Source organism: Fulmarus glacialis, unplaced genomic scaffold (assembly GCF_000690835.1).
Source record: "Fulmarus glacialis isolate BGI_N327 unplaced genomic scaffold, ASM69083v1 scaffold32091, whole genome shotgun sequence".
In the NCBI taxonomy this organism is placed as follows: domain Eukaryota; kingdom Metazoa; phylum Chordata; class Aves; order Procellariiformes; family Procellariidae; genus Fulmarus; species Fulmarus glacialis.
Window position 1 is genome coordinate 86,949 of NW_009192687.1, and position 20,918 is coordinate 107,866.

General features: G+C 38.7%; 1 protein-coding gene across 1 annotated transcript in view; it reads right to left on the reverse strand.

Moving 5' to 3' along the window:
• TRIO (trio Rho guanine nucleotide exchange factor) overlaps positions 1 to 19,165 on the reverse strand; it is an 84,629-nt gene extending 65,464 nt beyond the window's left edge. The window contains exons 1-6 of the mRNA XM_009587184.1: positions 19,033 to 19,165; positions 16,779 to 16,969; positions 13,372 to 13,473; positions 12,493 to 12,635; positions 11,795 to 11,894; positions 3,332 to 3,575 (exon numbers count right to left, since the gene is read on the reverse strand). Of these exons, the coding sequence (XP_009585479.1) occupies positions 3,332 to 3,575; positions 11,795 to 11,894; positions 12,493 to 12,635; positions 13,372 to 13,473; positions 16,779 to 16,969; positions 19,033 to 19,165 (913 nt within the window). The remainder of the gene's footprint in view (positions 1 to 3,331; positions 3,576 to 11,794; positions 11,895 to 12,492; positions 12,636 to 13,371; positions 13,474 to 16,778; positions 16,970 to 19,032) is intronic.
• Positions 19,166 to 20,918: the final 1,753 nt, after the last annotated feature.

The window sequence follows — 20,918 nt, forward strand, 5'->3', positions numbered from 1 at the left end:
GATACTGATTAGATATTTAAAGTATACACATTCTTAGAGGACAAGTAACACCTACACTTGTAGGCAAGTGATAAGGGTCATTTTTGGGGCTGTCTTCTAACATGGGAAAAAAACAACGTTACCTTTCAGGTTGACAGATAATATGTGGACCAACAAGGAATGACGAAGATCAGCTGTCAGAACTAGGCTTCACTGAACATACTTTTTGCTTTAATAATCTTTCATGTTACCCTACTTCGGATAATCATTTCAGATTATTTAAGGCATTAAATACCACCCAGCATTTCTGTACTCCGTGATGAAATGTGGTTTTACACAACTTAAGAACCAGCTGTATATTAGAGGAGGTTTGCCATTTCAAAATTTTGAAGCTCACTTCACCTCTGATATGCCATGTCTTTCCAACTTGTTTAGTTGGCAAGCGGTATTGATAAACACTGTTGGAAAGATTGAAATTGTAGGGTCCATAGACACTGGAAGAAGTGCAAAACTCTTTGCTTCAACAAGCCATTTGTATAGGCTAAGCACTCAACATCCAAGCAGCTACCCCCACCACTTCTGATGGTGATCACCTCGCTTTTTCCTTCGGAATTACATTAAAACCTCTCTCTCCCTGAGCCTCTCACAACAGCTTGCGATGCCCGACATGCACAAATTCCACACACGTGTCTACTGCACGTGCCTAGCCCGTAAACTGTACAGAACTACTCAGACCTGATGCTCACACTGCGAGCCTGACATATCACACGTATTTTCAGACCTAAAAACTCCAGAGGGCAATATCCTGATTTGTTGAATCATTCAAAAACTCTGAAAGTTTTACTGAATTATGGTCAAAAAAAGAAAAAAAATCCCAAACCCTGAATTAAAAAGACTGAAGTTGCAGAATCAAGCACTAGAATTCTTGGAAATACAACATTTAAGAGTTGTCCACCCAAATACATGGACTGCCTTAAATTATGTAAGTCATTCACTTGCTCTTTGTTATGGCAGCTGTGTTTTCTGTTTTGTTTTTTAGGAATTCATACCTCAATCAATGCCCACAATGAACAATTCTGAGAATATCATCTAATTGTTTTTCCATTCTTCTGATTAGCATATTCCCCAATGCCCTATTCAAAGATCTTTAATCAAATGCAGCACTTGAGAATGAATAATTACTTTGTGGGATTGTCTGAGATACTTTTCACTATGGGGGGAAAAATAAAATCAAAGCACTCCACTAATTTTGCTTAATTTTTGTAATCCCTCTGTGAAATGAACACTATCAACCTCTTTCAAGCAATAGGAAATTGAGGTAGAGACAATTTGAGGAGTCAAACATACCCAATGGTTTCAAGCACCCAGTCTGAAGCTGTGTGGTTTTTTGCCTTTTTTCCCCTCCCCAGATTACTTAACATTATATAATAGTTTGCTTGTTCAAGACAGTTCACACTGACTTCAGTCACAGTCACATGCATAGGAAACTTTACAAATCAAACATCCAGCTCCTAAAGCCTGACACCCAGTAATGTGGGAATAAACAATTAGCAGCTGCTTCTTATCAGCTGGGGTTTAGATGGCATGCCATAACATCCCACAGGAAGGCTGTGACAGAGGCAGGGACAGAAGTCACTTCTGAGGCTGCATTCAACCCTGCAAATCATGCTCATTCTAGCAATAGCCGCCTCTTCTACTTCAGTCTCTACAATTAATATAATTAATTAATGCTCTTTATTACAAAGCAACATGTCAAACAGAAACTAAAGTAACTTTACAATGCTCTGCCCTATTTTCCCCAAACAAACACTAAAGGAAAGAAAGCAATACAGGCTATGTCCACTGGTTTGATTAATAAAAGTAACCTCTCAAAGACAAAAACAGCTCTGTCTCTCCCTCAGGAGTCTGACAGGCTCAATGTTCTTCATATAACATATATTGTCCAGTACAATCTGCCTCTCCTAACAAAATTCTCTGCATTCAAAGGTGAAGTCCCCTAGCTCCAAAGAAAATTGGATTTATCAATTATGTGAGTGTTGTTAATAAAGAAAAAAATCCTATTGACATTTCCATGATTTCACCCCCTAGTCAAAAGAAGAAATGTTTCAGTAATACCTAACTACATTTTCCAATTTTGTCATCAGAACAACTGCAAAATTTCTCTGTCCAAACTGTTATAGGACACAAGAGGACAAAAAAGTATTCCAACTACACAGCTCAGTTTTTCAGACTTCCCCTCCCAATCGCCCCGCTTTCAGGAAGTTCCTGCTGTGCATGCTCCTAATGTAAGAAACAAACTCTCCCCTCTTTTAGCCAAGCACATTTATACAGTGTCTGAAAAAACTCGGAAAAATTGTAATGTGATAGCTGAGATGGACTGCACAATTGAAAAATTTGTGGTTATATTTATGAAAAACTCTCCAAACCCGGAATTTTGTGTTTTCAAAAACAAGTTTTCCCCAACACCACTTTCCTGCTAATCTTGTTACTTGCAATAACAAACTTTTTGAAATGCATCTTTTCCTCCAGCATGTGATGGAACACCTTCTAATGAACTGTTTTTCTTGGGGTTTTTTTTGGTTTGTTTGTTTTTTCTTGGGGTTTTTTTTTTTTTTTTAAATTCACATTGCTTTCTGTTCACAGGCTGCAAACTCAAGTAGTTTCAAATGAAGCAAGCATAACAAACTACTCTGAGCCTGGGGAGTTTACAGAGCCAAAGGACTACAGCATGCCAAAGTCTTAATAACTTTTAAAAAATTAACAGTTTTTTGTTGCACCCTTCAGGGGCACATTCTTTCATGTATCTGAAAAAAACGAAGTAAAATTTCAGAGCTGCTCTGGGAAAAAGGGATGAATAGGCCACTGCTACTCTGGAAAACTCAGTTAAGTAAAATACAGAAGTCAAATAGCCAACTCCTGTGCCAGGGCATACAAATGCGTGTATTTACCTTTTCCGTCACTGAGCCTGATGACTTCTTACTGCAGGGTTTCTAGGAGCCATTGATACTGCATGCTGGAGATTTTCTTCCCTCTTTTGGCACACGACAGGTATAGATTTTCCTAATCATCGCAGCCTGATCTAACATTATATATAACTCTGTTCACCAAGACATAATTTGCTTAAAGGTCTTCCCTGTCTTCAGCCATATTTTCACTTAACACTGAGAACTGCCGACTGCTTACTTCAGAATAGACAGTGTGGCTGCAGGTTGCTAAAAGCATTGTGTTTTATCTAATTAAAAACGAGAAACCAAAACAGCGCAAGAACACCAAAGTGCCTGTCTACACAGTACTCCCAACTATGCAAAACTCGCGCTGCTGACGATGAGACTTTGTTTCCATCATTTCTTACCTTTGTGGTTAAAAATCCCCTCCATCTCCATACTACTGCGAGAGTGAGCGATGCAGAGGGACCCGCAGGGGACCAGGCCTTCTGCAGCTGGAGACCGATCTGTGGTTCGAACCAGACACCAGTCGGGCTTGTCATGGGGCCTCTCCAGGACCTCCACTGTCTGCCCACGGCGGATTGTCAGCTCATTACTGTTGCAGGCGGTGAAGTCGTGGATTACCACCGTCAGCTCGCACCCACCAGACAACTGTGAGGGGAAAAACAGGAAGGAGAAGCCAGATGAATGCTCGTTATCAAACCATTCGTCACGTACCATTACCTATTTAGGATTCCTGGCAGGATTCGTATTTTGGATGAGATAGCAAGCTTCTGGAACATTCCACATCGAGAAGAGAGAATTTCAAAATCAGGCAGTTCTGGCGTTTTAGAACAGATTTTTAACTCTGCTCGTCTCTGCCTATGTTCAAAGCACACCGGTTGTGACAGCGCTGGGTGGAGGATTTAAGCGGTTTTTCTTGCTAGACTGCTCCTTACCCCGAGAGCTGAAGTAGCAGTCGTTTCAGAATATATTTTATGGCTCATAATTGGCAACAAAAAGCCAGATATTACTAAATACAGTCACTCATGAGCTTTGTTATCTTGCAAATTCAAGGCAGAAAGAGGGACCTTTTTCAAATGAGCTTACTGCCTTACTCCCATCCCACTCACAATTTACTCTCTACATATGCAGGTCCAGGATACACCACACGTAATTATAAAAATCAACATAAAGTTCTTCACATAAGTTTCCCAAATACTTAGCTATTCGATACAAAATCCACACAGGCTTACAACTTTCACATTTTTGCTGATTCCCCAAATAAAAACACACAAACTTGAATTAAAAGCATGCAAGCTCAGGGTTTTCCTCCCCTTTTTTGAAACACTTCATTAGAATTACTTTGCCTAAGCCTAAGTTTCCTCTCTTTGATTGTTTCATCTGCTTTGATGTGAAATGAAAATTATTATCAGAACTTTGCAAAGTTCCCAAGGTTGCTCAGCGCCAAAGCACCCATCCAACTTAAGCAAATAGCCTGGAAATTCCTTCTCTTTCCATACGGCAATGGCATTCCAGGCTACTTCAGCTTTTCATGTGTGCCTATTTCTATAGCTCAGGCTGCTTCAGTGCAACATTCGTATCAGATCTCAGCTGGTAGGCAACTTCCATGAATTCAGTAATTTTGGACCAAGCCAGTAAACTTCTTCAACTCAGCGAGGTAATCCTGCAATGCTTCTACGCTGACAAAGGAAGAAAAATACCCGGTGAGAGTTCCAACTGCAGCAAATATAGAAGCATGTGCTACATCAATGTACTGCACCGTTCCTGCCACATTATTTTTGACTATTATGTTTAGGCTCTTACATGGCTGCTAGCTACATCCCGTGAGCTTTAGGAAAAGGAGATAAGAGACCGCATTGTTACTTATTTATTAGTTTTCATTACAAGCCTGGAATTGAAGCACCAGACAGAAACTTTTCTAGGATAACACTGTTTGTTATCAAGCAAGAATTTTAGAGCAAATGACGAAACCACCAGTAAGACTCAAAGGCTATTTCCAACCTTCCCTTCCTCAAGCCTGCAACAAACGACAGGACATAACTCCTAGCAGATGGTCCGCAGTAAGTCCAGAGCTTTCCCATGGTCTCTGCCTGCTCACCTCACCAGCTACCCCTGCTTGTGTGTGCACACAAAGAAGAAAAAAGTTTTCTTGGGGGGATGCAGGGGCCAAGAAGGGCAGAAAAGCCTCACACATCTAGTGTTTAAGGAAGATAAATCAGGTTGCACCCATTTCGATCCAGGCTAAAAATTAATCACATTGTTTCTACTGCATCTCTCCAGACAGCCCCAATACCCAAATTACAGGGGGGGTACATCTTCAAAACATGCTACCTCCTCCCTCATTAAAAAGTTTCCTGTTCCCTTACACTCTCTCTCCATATTAGATTAGTTTTCAGTCCATGCAAAACTATGCCAAAGGGGAAAAAGTAAAGAGCTTTCCCTTGTTTTCTGGTATTGATTTATGTTACAGCCTTCTTCAGACAAACTCAGAAACAATTGAAAACATCTGTATGCCTGATGGGGACTAACAAAAAAGCTGATGAAGTATGACTTCACAAGGTGTCCAATGCAGACCAAATTTTTCTCAGGACAGTCCGTATCCATCCCCAATCAGTGCAAGCACCAAGACAGTAACAAGTTGACACTTTCTAGAAACTGCATCTAGTCTTTGTATTTTCTCCTAAACACCTACAGAAGCATAGCTTTGGTGCTCTACTTGCTTTCCTGACCCTTCATTTCCTACAAATAGAGATTAAAATATTCTTTGTGACCAGTGCATTGGTCACATGTTTTTGGCTTTAATATAGATGTTATTTCTTCTCCTTCCCCTAATTAAAAAAAAAAAAGTAAGATCTCAGATTTTATGTTCACGAAGTATTTTATATAGTATTAAGCTAAAGGAAAAAACAAAGGCTGTCAGCGGCTATGTCAGAAACTACTAAAGTACAAAAAAATCCCAGTCTTCCAGACTGTGTGGGAATCAGATATCATAGCTGATCAGTATTCCACTGAAATTCAATATTCAATCACACTTCAGTAGTGTGTAAGACACTCCCCGCATGCAATTGTTAGTTCTACACCATCCTCAAACATGCACTAATGCTGTTAAATTCAACTTAGCGCAGGACTTCTCCACTGCTGCCTAACATACCGAAACCAATGATGTTCTCTATCCAGCACACATCTACGTCATCATGGAGAACTGACCAAAAAAGCATTTACCAATTTTCCCCTCCTTTGGGATAACAACCCTTCTTTCTCCCTGCAACAGTTATGGTTAGGAAATGCTGCCTTCCTCTTTATTTCATTGCTTGTTTTCTCTCCGAAACACACTTTCTGAAAGCAGTTTCATCTTTCGCACTGATTAAATGCAGTTGGACAGCAAGGAGTGTCTGTGATTAAGCGCATTGCTCAACAGCTGTTGTTGGACAGCTTTGGCAAGGCTCTCTAGGCTAGCTGGAGGGAAGAGCAAGAGGCGCAGCAGAACGGGGAGACTGACTTGCACTGAAGAGAGAAGAGTTACAAACCATCTAAATCCAAATTAAGGCTGAACAAGGGCTTTATATACTTTATCCATCCTTCTCAAGAAACGCTTTATGTAAACTGAATTAATCATGCATGATAAAAATAAATGAGGCTATGTCTGAAACATGGAAACTGGAGAGACAGAGACGAGATGAGAAACAAAAGCCAGACAGAAATAGAACCGCAGATTAAAAAAGGCGCAAGGTTTAATTAAACAGCTTATCATGGGACATAGTGTCTTGCTGTTGCTGAAATTAATGTTAACCATCTATGTTCATTTCTCTGGGGCCTTTTAATCACTGTCGCTTGTCGAGAGAGAAAAAACCTGCATAACACACTCACTGAATACACTCTTAGCATAGGCTTGCTGAAGTCAGAGACACCACACCAAGAGCTCATCTGCCACCATCATCTGGGGAGATCACCACTGACAAGAGTTTTGCCACATACAACGGCCTTTACATCAGGCCATATAACCTCCTCTCAGGACTGCAAATTAAATTTACTGTCCCATGGTAATTTTACATTGAGGAGAAGGGAAAGGAAAAAGAGCAGCTAATAAGATTTCTCAATTATTTCAAGCATGAAAATCTTTAATCTTGTTTCAAAATGGAAACAAGTGCACTGTGGGAGGAAAGAAATGGGAGACACACAAGAAGTCTGTCTCAAATAAAAAATATTTTGCTTTGATCAGGTAGGTGCCCAGGCTTGGTTTCTGACTCTGAAGAGGCGTATACTCAGAGCCATGTCTGTTTTTTTAACTAGCATTTTTTCTGCTCATGGGAGCCTTTTTCTTCTGTGCTCTAAGCTGGCAGAACTAAATACTTGGTTGCCTCCTGCTGCTTCAGTTCTTTTTCTATTTTCCAAAGTACTACACACAAGCTTAAAGAAGCATGACAACGAAATGCAACTTCACATAGACAGCAGTACAAAGTGTTACCAGCTGGGCACAAAAGACAATTAGTTAAAAATAAAATATTGCTCCACTGACCACCCAGAGCAGCTCGCATGATTCCTACTATTTAGGATAACACCCTATGACAGCTCTTCTTCTAAAAGCCTCTCATCTTCTCAGCTACCAAAATAGTAGTTTGGATTACTTCACGTTTCTACCAGCTCACTTAATGCAAGCATGAAAAGACCTATCAGACCTACATTGTTTCCTTCAGCCTCCCCATTTCATCTCCTATGCATTGGATCAAGTTCAAAAGATGACATTAAAATCAGTTCAAGCTCTGAGGCTAGGAATTGTTGAAAGGTGGAATGAATGGGCCAAGTGTCATCTCTTTTATTCGTTAGCCACCTAAAATGCTGGCTACACAGCTACAGAAGGTGAATGGAAGGAATGCTGCAAAAGGTGAAGGGCGAAATATTTACTGAGAAGGGTACAATAAGAGCACTCACTCAGAAAATTGAGATGCTTTGTCAAGTAGAAACCTCCCTCTCAAAAAATCTTGTATTTCACTCTGGACTCCATTATACCTTCCAATACTTCAGGATGGGTCAGTGCTATGGATGTATTTAGCAATATGGATGTCTTGCAATATGAAGATACACCCCATGATATTAAAAACAGGCTGGAAAGGGATCTTAAGTTACCTAAGTCCACTTCTTTCTCTTCCTCTAGAGCATGATCAACTACATCTATGTGAATAATGATTAACATTTATCCAAACTGTTCTCAAAGATCTCCAATTATGGAAATTCCCCAACCTTTACAACTACTCTGCTCTAGGGCTTCACATTTTCATACCCATAAAAAAAAAAAAAATTGCAATCTTTTATTAAAGGTAAGTCCTTTGATCTCCTCCCATCCACTGAAAATATGGGTAAAAGACTGGTCTGTAACTCTGTGTAGTAGCTTTTTTTACACATTTGAAGACCTGAAGCTCTTCCTCCTGCCTTTTTTCTTTACACTCATTAGTCCCAACTCTTTATCTTGCCTTGTAAGTTATGTTTGGTAGATGTCTAATCAGTCTTTTTTTTTTAATTCTTTCCCCTGGAACTCTTCCAATGGCCCACTAATTTGCTAAAATTCTGTACTCAAAACTGGATGCTGTATCTAATAGACGCATTACGAGTGCTGAGTAAAGATTGAGGACTTTGTGTCCTACAGCTCAGCATCCTACTTCTACAAGCCAATATAGGGCTCCTTCCCCCCGCCCCCCTAATTGCATCACACTGTTAAAATAATAAACAACTTGTGAGCCTCTATAGCTTCTAGATCATCTTCTCAAAAACTGTTCAATACTCTGTTTTCGTTAGTAGTTAACTATTTCCACCTATTCACATTAGCTCAAATGCGTTCCTATTAAATTGCGTGGTATTTTGCCAATTAATTTCTCCCGTTTGCCAAGACAATTCTGAATTCTAATTCCGCTTTCCAATATAGTTTTCAGATGACATGAAGCTGGGAAGGATGTCAGCTTTATAAACATACGGCCTATTGCATCATCCCAGTCATTATTGAAAAGCAACATGCAATGGTGGAGCCAACAATCAAAAGTTACAATTCTAGCCCAAAAAGCCAGGGTGGAGAAGAAAAAAGCTAGTCATGAAGTTATTCTCTGTTCTTAAGGCATTTCCAATTATGTCAGAAAACAGGATGCAAGGAAGGAAGCTCATCTGGACAATACTCAACCACTTACTACCAAGGCTAAGGATTTTTAGCTCTCTCAAAGTATATCTCTGAGGACTTCAGAAGGAGTTGTGGGTAAAGGATTTAATTCTTGATATTCTCCCTGTAACAGCTTAGCGCTTCTAACCAAAACATTTATTTTAGAAGAATCAACTGTCTGAACATATAATTGGAGAAAAGAAAAGAATGGTTTTACTTGGATGTTGATTTGGATGTTGATTAGTATGACATGTTTGCTATTTGTTGTCTTTTCTTAATCACAATAGCAGATACACATGAACAGAAAAATGTTCAGCAATAGCATAATAAGTGATACAGCGCTAAACATTTTTACCACTTAATTAACACTTAAATAACACAAATCAAGTAATTTTAAATTACTTGATATTTTTAATGTTTCTCAATTTGGAATCCCAGCTCAGTTTGGGACATGCTTCAGATTCGACTGAGGAGTTCCTGCTGCTCCATCTGGCTAACCACATCAACAGCACCTAAAATCCCTAAAACTGTTTCACTCCATCTCTGTAAGACATTCATATACACTGCAAGCTTCTAGGCTGAGAAAACAGAGTCAATTTTAAACCCCAAATGGATTGCAGCTAATGAATTTTCAACATACAAAGTAAGAGATTACTTCAGATTCAGCAAGAGTATTAAGATATCCTACAGATTTCACTGGCCTTCAGCCTGTTACTGTTCCTTAATAATTTTTATTTTTTATATTTAAACAGATTAAAAATTTTCTCTTCTTAATGTATTTAACAAATCAAAACATATAATACAAACATTAAAAAAGCTATTCTGCTAATTCACATTCTTTTAAAAAGTGCACAAAGAGTAAATTTCTTCCTTGGACATACAATACATAGCACAAGTAACTTCCAGGAAGTCTCCCAGTTTTCAGTTTGTTTTTCTTGTCAGAGAAAAGTCTAACAGAAATTTTATACACTAACGTGAGAACTCAAAACTACTTTAAAAAAAACACTACACTCGCTAACCAACTTTAAAACTTAATTTGTCAGGAAAATATTTAAAAGTGTTCTCCATTCCTCCTTCTTTTAACTTATAACTCCTGTTGAACAGGTTGTTGGTGAGACTCCTCCTCATGTCAGATTGGAAGACAATCCTGAGGGCATTTCACTTGGCCAACTTTCTTAGCAATTCTCACGTGATGCATGAAATATTACAGGAGGGGGAACAGGAGACAATCCATGCTATTCCCCAGTAAAAAGGACATCACAACCAACTGAAGAGGGGCAATGGTTGTGCATGGCAGGGATGGATTGCATCACCTCCATTTGAATTGAAGCACAATCCAGCCAGGCTGCGTGCACACAGCTTGACATCTCAGCCAACAGTCAGGGAAATCAGAGAGAGCATGTCTTGCTTTTGAGTGTGACAGATTACCCAAACATAAAAAGTGAAGTAAACTGTTCGCTAGCATACACAACACAGTTTTTGTAAATCACTAAATAGCTAAATAAGAATGCAAAGAATAAAACAGCAAAACAAGAGTCATTGAAAGATAGTTTTTGCTCTAACCAATCATTTTTCCCACAGATATACTTAGAAGAAACCACCACCAAAACTACAGACTAACTTCAGTACAAATGCACAAGGTCAAAATATAGGCACCTAATACTTCCCCCTTCTTCTGTCTTCCTCTTCTTTACATGGAAAAATTAAAACTATAGAGTTTAAGTGACATGTAAAAATACAGAAAACTAACTCTCTTTTAGATGACGATGGGAATAGTCAAAATATTACTCTGAGAACCTATTCACTTAGCTGCCCTGTAATATACTGATTATTTACCTGCGTAGTTTAAATGGCTCATGAGAACAATTTTACCCAATGAGATAATGGGCCAGAAATCTCTAGCCACATTTTCAAGTAATTTGCTATGCAGCTTCTATGTTTTAACTCATTCTTCTGTTTGACAAACTTCTATTACCCATCTCTATCTCCCTCCAAGGTCCTAACACTTCTCACTTGCCAGAAATCTTCTTTCAGTTCCAAAGTAACAGACACATTTCGTGTAAGAATTTTTACTCCTTTGATGCGTATCTTTCTTCCACCCACGAGAAACTCTGGCTGTGTTATCCTTATGGGATAACACAGCCAGAATCTATAGGCAGAGATGGAGGAAAGGAAACACTAGCACTAGTATCACATGATAGTGTTGTGGGTTATTCCTCTTTAATATGGTGATTTCCATCAGCTCTCCTGGAGAAAGTGAACACTTACTCTCTAACCCATGAACATTGGTTAGTGGTTTTCCTTCACAAAAGTAACTGCATGGCAACCACCAACTTCAAGCTAATACAAAAAGCAGATGGTATGCTTTCAGAAAGGCTGAGACTGACATCAAGAAAAATTCTGTGCATAAGTATCAAATTTTATGAAAAATAAAACTTTCTTTTTAAACTGGGTCAAAGCTTTGAACAATCTGCAGAAGAGAGGGGACCAGAATGGTTTCAGTTTGGAACAAACATAATTCCTTCATGACCTATTAGATTTAAACAATCACCTCTGCTCCCCCACGGTATCAAAGATATTTTCTCTGTTGCATACAGCTATTTTTAAGAGATTGAGTATTTCCATGCCTCCTCTCTCAAGGTACTAGGGACTAATCTTGGGTGCTAACTCACACTAAGGGATGAGTAATTTGCTCTCAGAACAGAGCAACACCTGGGAAACTCACCTTATCGCTGTCTAGTGTGTTCTGTGAGGTCCGTGAGGCAATTGAAATAGTATCAGGTTGGCTGCTACCATCTCCCTGACTGTCCAGGTCCTCGCCGTCTCTGCAAATAATTCAGTTTTCATTACAGTATTAGCACTGTGTTTGTAACATGTTAATTCTCTACTTGCAACTCTAAAGAAGGGGCACCTAGACAGTGTGGCAACGGACACCAGCCAGACAAACTAACTGATGCAAAAATCAAATATCCACCACTTAATACTTTGTTCTACGCTTTCAGAGAACAGATTCATTTGCTCAGGGTCTACATCATGCAGAAATAAGGCAACAAGCAACCAGCCAGAACTATGGCAAGAAACTTGCACAGCCACTTAGCCAAAGCTAGCAAGCAGACTACTCACTCACACGTTTTAAGGTCCATGAAAGGAACTGAATAATACAGGCAGAACTGTAAAAATCTAAAAATGTACAGCTATCCTGTACTGCAGTTCCAAATCCCTTCTGTAATGGCTGAATGTACACAAGTCAGGGACTGTTCAGAGCAGAAATCTCAACAAATTCAGCATTGCAGGAAACTGGAAATTAATTATAAGATAAAACTGGCCACAATGACTCTTGGTTTTGTCTGATTCACTGAAAGTCATTAGAAATTCAACACTACAGAGGAAAGAAGATCTCTGATTATTTTAAATACTACTTACCTTCTTCCTTTCTGTTTTGTTGTTGGTGCGGTTTTGGGGATGTGGATTGGCTCTTTCAATGCTCCTTTCAGATGAATGGTCCTTTCCTGTATCACTTCCCGGATGTGTTTGATCCAGTCCTGTTTATTCTCTATACTGGATGCCTTTGACATGCAAAAGAAACAAAACCCCCACAATGGACTATTACAGCTGAGAAGATCCACAAATACAGTCATCTAATAAACACAAAGAGGAAGGCATAAAGAATGACTTTGTGAATAATTTTTGAAAACTTGAACAGAGAAAAGGAAATTCAAGCTAGTTGTTTTCATTTTGAATCGCCAACACTACTTTACACTTCTGAACATTATTAATATTGTTCATTTAAAAAACTTTTTATTTTAGATTCAGGTTCCTCTTTCATACCTTGAATGTTAAAGCCCTGTATGCGTCTCATGCGAGACAGGGTGGATTGACTTACTTAAAGAATTCCAGTAATAACATCTTTAACATTAGTACTTGGACTAGGTGGCCTTTAAATGTCCCTTCCAACCCGAACTATTCTATGATTCTATGCCATGATTTGTCTGTGGCATATCAGTTGCTCTGTCAGCTGGTGGCTGAAGTCTTCAAGCTATAGAAGTCCATGGGACTAAACGTCTTCCTACTCCGACTTGTGAAAGCAAGTTTGTTTAATTCTTCAGCAGACCACAGAGTTTCCCCTCTGCTGTCAGGCCCTGCGAGTTAGATATACATCACATCCTTTACACACAAAGGAAAATTATCTGTCAACAGCTGTCCCTCTCAAAGCAGGGAAAGTCATCACTTGTTGCCTTCCCAACAAGTATAAACAACTACAAGACTTAATATAGACTGTACAAGCACATCAGCTAAAATTACCTTGAGAACAATTTTGTTGTCTGAAGTTGGTGTCCTTCCAACCCATAGAGCAAACTTGCAGGGATCTCCTTCTACATGTTCTGTGACACCCAGTTCAGAAGTCTGGAATCAAGAAAAATTTGTTAGGACGACACGGCATTTTTTTCTCAGAAGCCACAAAGGGATGCTGATATTCTAAATAATTGAGCTCCGCTATTTCAAGAGATCTTTACAAGCTTAAGTCTAACTCATATGCTAGAGAGAATCCTTTATTCTGGTGGCAGTGGTGGGGTTTCTTCAAAAAAGGAAGAACTGCAAGCTAAACACCTTTTCCTGTAAAGTAACAATAAACAATAGCATTTATAATCTGAAATACCAAATTGCTTATTTTACATTTTTAATTTGATAATAAAAGCCTTATAACTCTAAAAAAAGGTGCTTGGTAAAAAATAAGTGTTGGCTTCTCTCCTTGTTGATTTCCATCAGGTAACACTCATGACTTATTGATTTTTATGTTTTCTCTTGGATAAGATATGCTTAAGAATTCTCTTGATATCTTCTAAAACTCTGATCTCTTTTCTGCCAAAAGAGCCTTTCCTAGTGTGTTTCCTTCCCTCTGAAACAGATGAAATAATTCAGAAATGCAGTTTCCCTGGAGAATTTTGTGGGACAACTACATTAACAATCAATCTTTGGGAATGTTCTAATGTCAGACCTTAATAGCTAATTGTCATCCAAAATGTTTTCACTTTCCAACTGGAACAACATCTCAATCATGTGAATTGGCTTCCTGTTAAACAATTCATATAGGCTCTGCTCCAAAAAAAATTACAAACTAAGAAATACAGCTCAAACTACAAGAACCCTCACTCCAAGAGACAGCTGCTAAGCATTCTTACATTATTAGAAGCGGTATTTTTCCCCTCATACACATCATCACTAGCACATACACAGCTCATTACAAGAGATGTTGGATACACAGTACCTGACTAAAGGTAATTTTTTTCTTGTCTCACTTGGATGCCAACTCATTTTTCTGTTTGGTTTTGGTTCCCCCCACCCCCCCAAAAAAAAAAACAAACAACAACCCAACACTTCCACCCTTTCAGCTTTGTCATCTCTTTTTGGTAAAATGGACTCTTCTTCACTGAAATACTTAAAAGTCTGTGATGCGTTTTAAACTTCACTCACCAACAACTCCTATGTGTGTTAAAAAATTAAAAAGCTTGTAAAATACTTAATCCAACATTACATTATGTAACTCAAAGAAAATATACCCTATTGCACTGCCCAATAGAAAGTCTGAATGAGCAAGATAGTACAGTTTTTAATGTTGTTTATTTTTTAAAGCCTAGTAAATTTAGAAGCCTTGGTACACTTGCGAATATTATTAATTTTACAAGGTGCAACTGAGGGATGATGCAGTAGAGGTCTGTACAGTAAGACGTGGCAAAGCCGATATATGTTGTTCGCTGTCCCTTTCAATACTGGTAGGCACCAAATGAAACTAGTGGGAGGGAGTCAGGTTCAAACCCCAACATACGGAGGTTGGCCGGTGCCCAATAGGTAGCTGAGCAATACAACTCTTTGCCAAAGGACACTGTAAATGCTAAAAGTCTGCATGAAGTCCAAGGACAAGCTCACAGAAGAGAAATCCATTGCAGGTTATTGAATGCATAGAAACCACACTCAGGAGGAAGCCCCTGAACTTCCACTTACTGGTGATTGGGAGAGTATTCTGGCAAAGTAACATCTGCTTGCCTTGTTCCCATAGCCCTCCTTAGGCATTTGCTTTTGGACACTTTATCTCTTGCCAAAGGAGTTCATTAACACATTCTTCCACTAATACAAGTCATGCCATTGAGTATCCTGTGCTGGAGAAACCACGTAAAGAGAAGGACCTCACTTTTGTAACACCACCTTCCACAGGCAGGAGACAGGATAACGTGCAAAAAAGATCTTTAGATCAAATCAACACGCATGCTTTCAACATCTGTATGAATGCCTTTTCTAAAGATCAAAGTATAAGAATTGCTATAATAGTAAGCTCTACTGCAGGATATTTTGCCAAATAGAATATAAAGACAAAAGGATATGTTTGTATTTTAAAAATGAGGCATAATGAGAGTCTTCAAGATTTCCAGCAACTTCTGTAGGACTAAATTCTTGCTAGAGGAACTGACATGACAAGTTTACAGGACCCATTTTTCAGCTCTGTCTTCCGTCCCATGTAATGCCTTGGGCACCTGACATTACCCTCCAGTACACTAGAAGTTTTTTGTATTTCAAGTTCTTGAGAGCACCAGAGAAAGGTGTGATCAACAAAACAGCTGCAGCTGTGTTACCTGCTAGCTACCTTATATCAGGAAGGAGAGCAAGTGTTGGAAATGAAGTGACAGAATATGCAAAGTAAGATAGGGAAAAAAGAGGTTTTTTGAACCAACCTGCTTTACCGGTTTGGACACAGAGGTGGGAAGGGGGAAAGAACAAAGGAAAAGAAGCTGAAGCAGGGAGAAAAGGTTCAGTATTTATACCATGTAGACTTAGTCATATATCTCAATAGTATCAATACAAGAATAATGTCTTTTACAGCGTGATTCTGAGAAGTAATTTCAAGTACTTGTTCTAAACTGTCTAGTAAAAAAAAATCTAATCTTGCCTCCGACAGATGCAGAGCAAGCCATGGGAGACTGTCTTCTCACTCGGCTACCTAAATTTACGGAGTGTGAATACTGCTCTCACCCAAGTCATCCAATGAGACAGGAAGGGAAGGATATGAATTCCAGGGTCACATTTTGTAAAGCATACATGCTACAGATGAGGAAAGCAAGAGTGGATTTTTTTTTTAAATGGGGAGAAAAACATTTCCATCTTTACATCCTTTCAGCAGACCATAAGAACTATAAATTTATTTACAAAATATTATTGTAAGACTGCTAGTCTCAGTAGACATTCTGGAATGAACTTTTCCATAACAAGGAGTTCTTGCCTTTCCAGATCAGTATGTGTAGAATATCCACCAAAACGAATCCTTAACATGGATATTACTACAACAGCAATAGTAAACAAGCAAGATGAAGGCAGCTTGTCAACTCCTTCCATCCTTCTGCTTTATACAAATGAGCCTTAAAGAACCAGCAATCACACACAGAATTAATACAAAATCAGTCCAGCCCAATCTTGATTTTCCTTTGTCCTGACACACCAAGATTGACATGTAGCCTTCAGTAGTTGCTTTCAGCCTACTCTTTCTCCTCAAAAGCATAAGCAGCAAACTTGCAAGATTCAGTCTACATATTCCAAGGATGTTCTTTCAATGGACTATAATAGTTGTTCAAGTTCTTCAGGCACATTTAAAGCATCTGAGCTTAGTCACAGTCTAATCTAGACAGTTTTCTAAATATGATCACTTGTTCTCCCATACTTACGAACAGTTTACTCTTGTAGATGTACTTGCTCCTTCCACTGGAGTCCTTTACTTCTTTACTGAAAACCAAGGACATCTCAAAAAGGAAAAGGTGCCTCTCTCTTCCCTTTCGAATTAGAGTTTTGGGGTCCCACACTTGGAAGGATTCTTGAAGGATGAGCTCTCCCTGAGATTCTATATTTTCATCAAAACCTAAAAACCCAGAGAGAGGAAAAGTTCACCATGAAAAGTTGATATTACGAGGAAATTTTAAAAGCACAGCTTCTGTTTATTAGGCGATCTATCTGATTTTTTTTTTTTCCAAATACAGCTTGCAAAAGATGGGATTCCAAAGAAGCAATACTAAAAACAAGACTTGATTTCAACCTTACAATATTCTAAATATAACTGTAGCTCAAGTCTATGTCTAAATTCAGAGATCCAACTGTTAAGAAGTTTATCAACTCTTCTGGCAGTGTTTCACCAACAAATGATAGATCTCTCTGTGTCAGCTTCTGGTAACCTCTTCCATGATGAAAATGATTTATCTTACAAGCTTTCTGCCACTGTACAAAGTGAGCAACTTGCAAGGACACAGAGAGCACATCAGGTTGTTCTGACATCAGCAAGCTCCCAAATGCCACCTTTTCTGGTGGTACACCTTCCCTACCATGTATGCAAAGAGCACGCAAACATGTTCCAATAGGGGATGAAAAGAGATGGCAGCTTGGAGTTGTTGCCATGTGATCAGCCTGCCATTGAGTCACTCCAACATTGATCCACAATAAAGAAAGAGCAGCTGAATTACTTATCTTGAGACATAATGTAAAGATGAAGATTGAGAATATCAACAATTTTACTTCCACTGTAGTGGTACAGTGTTCTCCCAGTTTAATACACAGCTTTAGAGTTGCAGGATAACAGAAATTAGTCTACCATACTCTGAGTGGTATTAAACTGCATTTTAAATACATACTGCTTGCCAATATTCTCTGAACAGAAGAGGACCATCCTTCTCGAGAAAACAACAGTTCTCACTGTTCTAAACAGTGCAACAGTATGGACAGCATCAGAGGCAAGTTGCATCAGGACGTTCATTCAAAATCCTCCAGAGACACAAAGAGGAAATGTGCTCACTCACTATATTTGTCTAACATGGGATGACTCAATGATACACGCATGATTTCTTATAAAACCAACTTATGTAAAAGATTAGGACGTTCTCCAGAGTCGCATTCCCAGTATTAAAAGATTATTACACTAACACCATCTCCTGAACAAAGCATTTGGAACTGATCCTGCAAACTGACCAACATTGCTATTGTTTAAAATCAGGGAAGAAAGGTGATTTTGAGCATTCACATGATCGAGGATCACATGTCAAACCCAGATGAGTTTTATAGTAACTTGCATGATACTGAAAATTCAATGATAAGCTCCATTTTACTACTAGAAGGCGGAGAGGAGGAAAAGGAATATTGACTAAAAGCACCTATCAGTCTTTATTCAGCAGCTGCAAGGTAAGGCAGCTCTGCTTTTATCTCAAAAAATTTAAATGCCAAAGAACACCACCTTTATTACTACATGTATGATGGCACCATCATACATAATAATGTGCCAATTAAAAACCAGATTTTGGCAGAAAGTTGTTCTAAGCACATAGAAGCAATTACATCCAACCTCCACTATCTGCCATGAACATGATTATGCTATTCTGGCTAACGCTCAGGCTAAATTGGCTTATGCTGACATTTTACTGCCAGAATAGACATTTCATTTCAACCAGAAGTCTGTTATGGAACAGACAGCAAACAGATGTGAAAACGACAAACTTCTTGGAGACAATTATTTGATGCATAAATCAGCAAAATCACCTCTAACACACTTATGCTCCTCACATAAAGAAGCCAAGGATACTGGTTGGAAAATGTAGCTGAAGCTATTGTATCTGACCATTCACCTATTACATTTTAGGTGAACAGTGGAAAATTTTGTTAGCCTACGTATTTTTCAAATCTACAGTGGCAGAGCTATAGATCAGGATGAAAGAACATTTAAAAAATTAACAAAACTGTACCAGTTGTCTGTCACAATTCACTTTCCTAAATAAGTTTGCATTTTATATGCCTCCAAATAAAAGGCATATAAAATACAACCAAGAGATAAGAAAATGTTCACATTCTTCAGATCTTCTTAATATATAGTAATATAAAAAGTTATTAAACAAAGTTAATCTGTAGCATACGACTGAATTGGAAAGCCAGTTTGAATCCTACCTTCCAGCATGCTGAGGTGCATGGCATCATTGGCTCGCTTTGGCACACTAAGCATCACCTCCAGGCCATCCTTAATCTCACCTTTACCTTCTTCACAGCACGTGAGCAACTCCTGCAGAAGACAAGCAGACATGAGTACTCTCTATTGTGTGTTTCTACACTAACACCACAGACAACCAAACACTACTTCTAAGAAGCAAAGAATCATTTTTGGCATGTAAAATCTTTTTGAACTTCTTACTCTGCCAACGACATGACAGCATACTTCGTATTTATCATGATCTGTTCTTCAAGGAGCAGCCCAAGCTTCAGTTAACCACCTCTAATTTAAACAAGATCATCTGCTTAACAAGAAATCTTTAAAACTTACATTAAGGACAACATTTATTCTGATAAGCACAAACACAGCTACCAGATGCAGTGCTACATCAACGCCCAGAACAACGCAGCTGCCAAGTCATGAAGATGGTAGAAAGCAGGACAGCACAAAAGGACTGCCCCCCTCCATGTGAATCTTTGCTCCACTGCACCAAAGACCTGCACTGTACTACTGCTGCTAAGTGGATTTACATTGTTTCATTTCAATTATTCAATGAATTACTCTATTCTGTGTTCACACAGTTAAAAGCATCCTACAGACAAAACTTTTGAACACAAACAAGCATTAACTAAAGGACAGAAGTTAGAGAATGGAATATGCTGAAATGGATATTTAGGGTGATACAGCTCCCTGCCCATTCAACATCTTACAGATATTAACGTAACAGTGCCTGAGCTGATATTCAAATTTCCTCACATCCTTTGAGCATTTGAACAGTATCAGGATAAGACGTAGCTTACTTAACCAAAAGGGCTTATTATGTTTCTTCTATTATTCAAAAGGCCCACTTAATTCATTCCCTCAGGTTAAAATTCCCTTTTCCTTTTAAAAGAGACAGCCAGGTGATTCCTACTATTATCATCATTATACTATTTTTATTTAACTGCCAATACCACCATCACAGAAAAACACTACATCACAGTTAAATTTTGCACGACAACTCCACAGAAAAGTGAGTGTAACTGAATATTCTCCAGGACACACAGAAGATGAGCAGCTTCAATACCATTTGGAAAAATAAGCAGAACTTCCAGAACTGTAAAATGCTTCAGCTATCATTCAAGTTTTGGGTTCTCCATCTTTACATGTTTTACGTCTTTTCTTATAGGGGGGAAAAAAAGAAAAAGAAACCCAGCAACCAGCACATAAATCCAGTTCAGTATGCAGCAAAGCCATCTGGCTCTGCAAAGACTGTCAAAACCGATCCATCCCATCACTTCAATAATGTATCAGCTAAGGCATATTTAGATTTAAAAAAAATAATTGTTGGAATTAATATCCCAAAATCTCTGAAACAGCACAGCCTAGAGTTTTTCTCTAAGTTACACCTTAGTCAAGTTGCACCTTTTTGCAGGAGGGGAACAGACAATATGTTTCAGTTAAAAATGGCAGACTTCTTTCCATCCAACTTGACCTGAAATAGCCTGCAATGTTATTCAGAAATTTTAAAAACAATCATCCATGGCAGTTCTCAAGTAGAAAGGGGAGACACAGATCAGTTACAGTGCTTTTGTAGGCAGCTATTACAAAACAAACAATGCCACCTAACCGAGACCCAGCACAGTTCAAGAACACTGCAGCTCAGTCAACAAGACATCTGTCCACTGAGTGGAAGCTCTAACTACAAGTTTCCAAAAGTTTTGTTTGTTTTAACAGCTACTATTTACTTGACATTTCCAGGCAACAATACAAGTAAGAACTGTTTGTGCAACAGCTCTACAGGTACTCAGTGTGTTTGTATATATACACATATACACACATACATATTCATATATTTTATAGATAT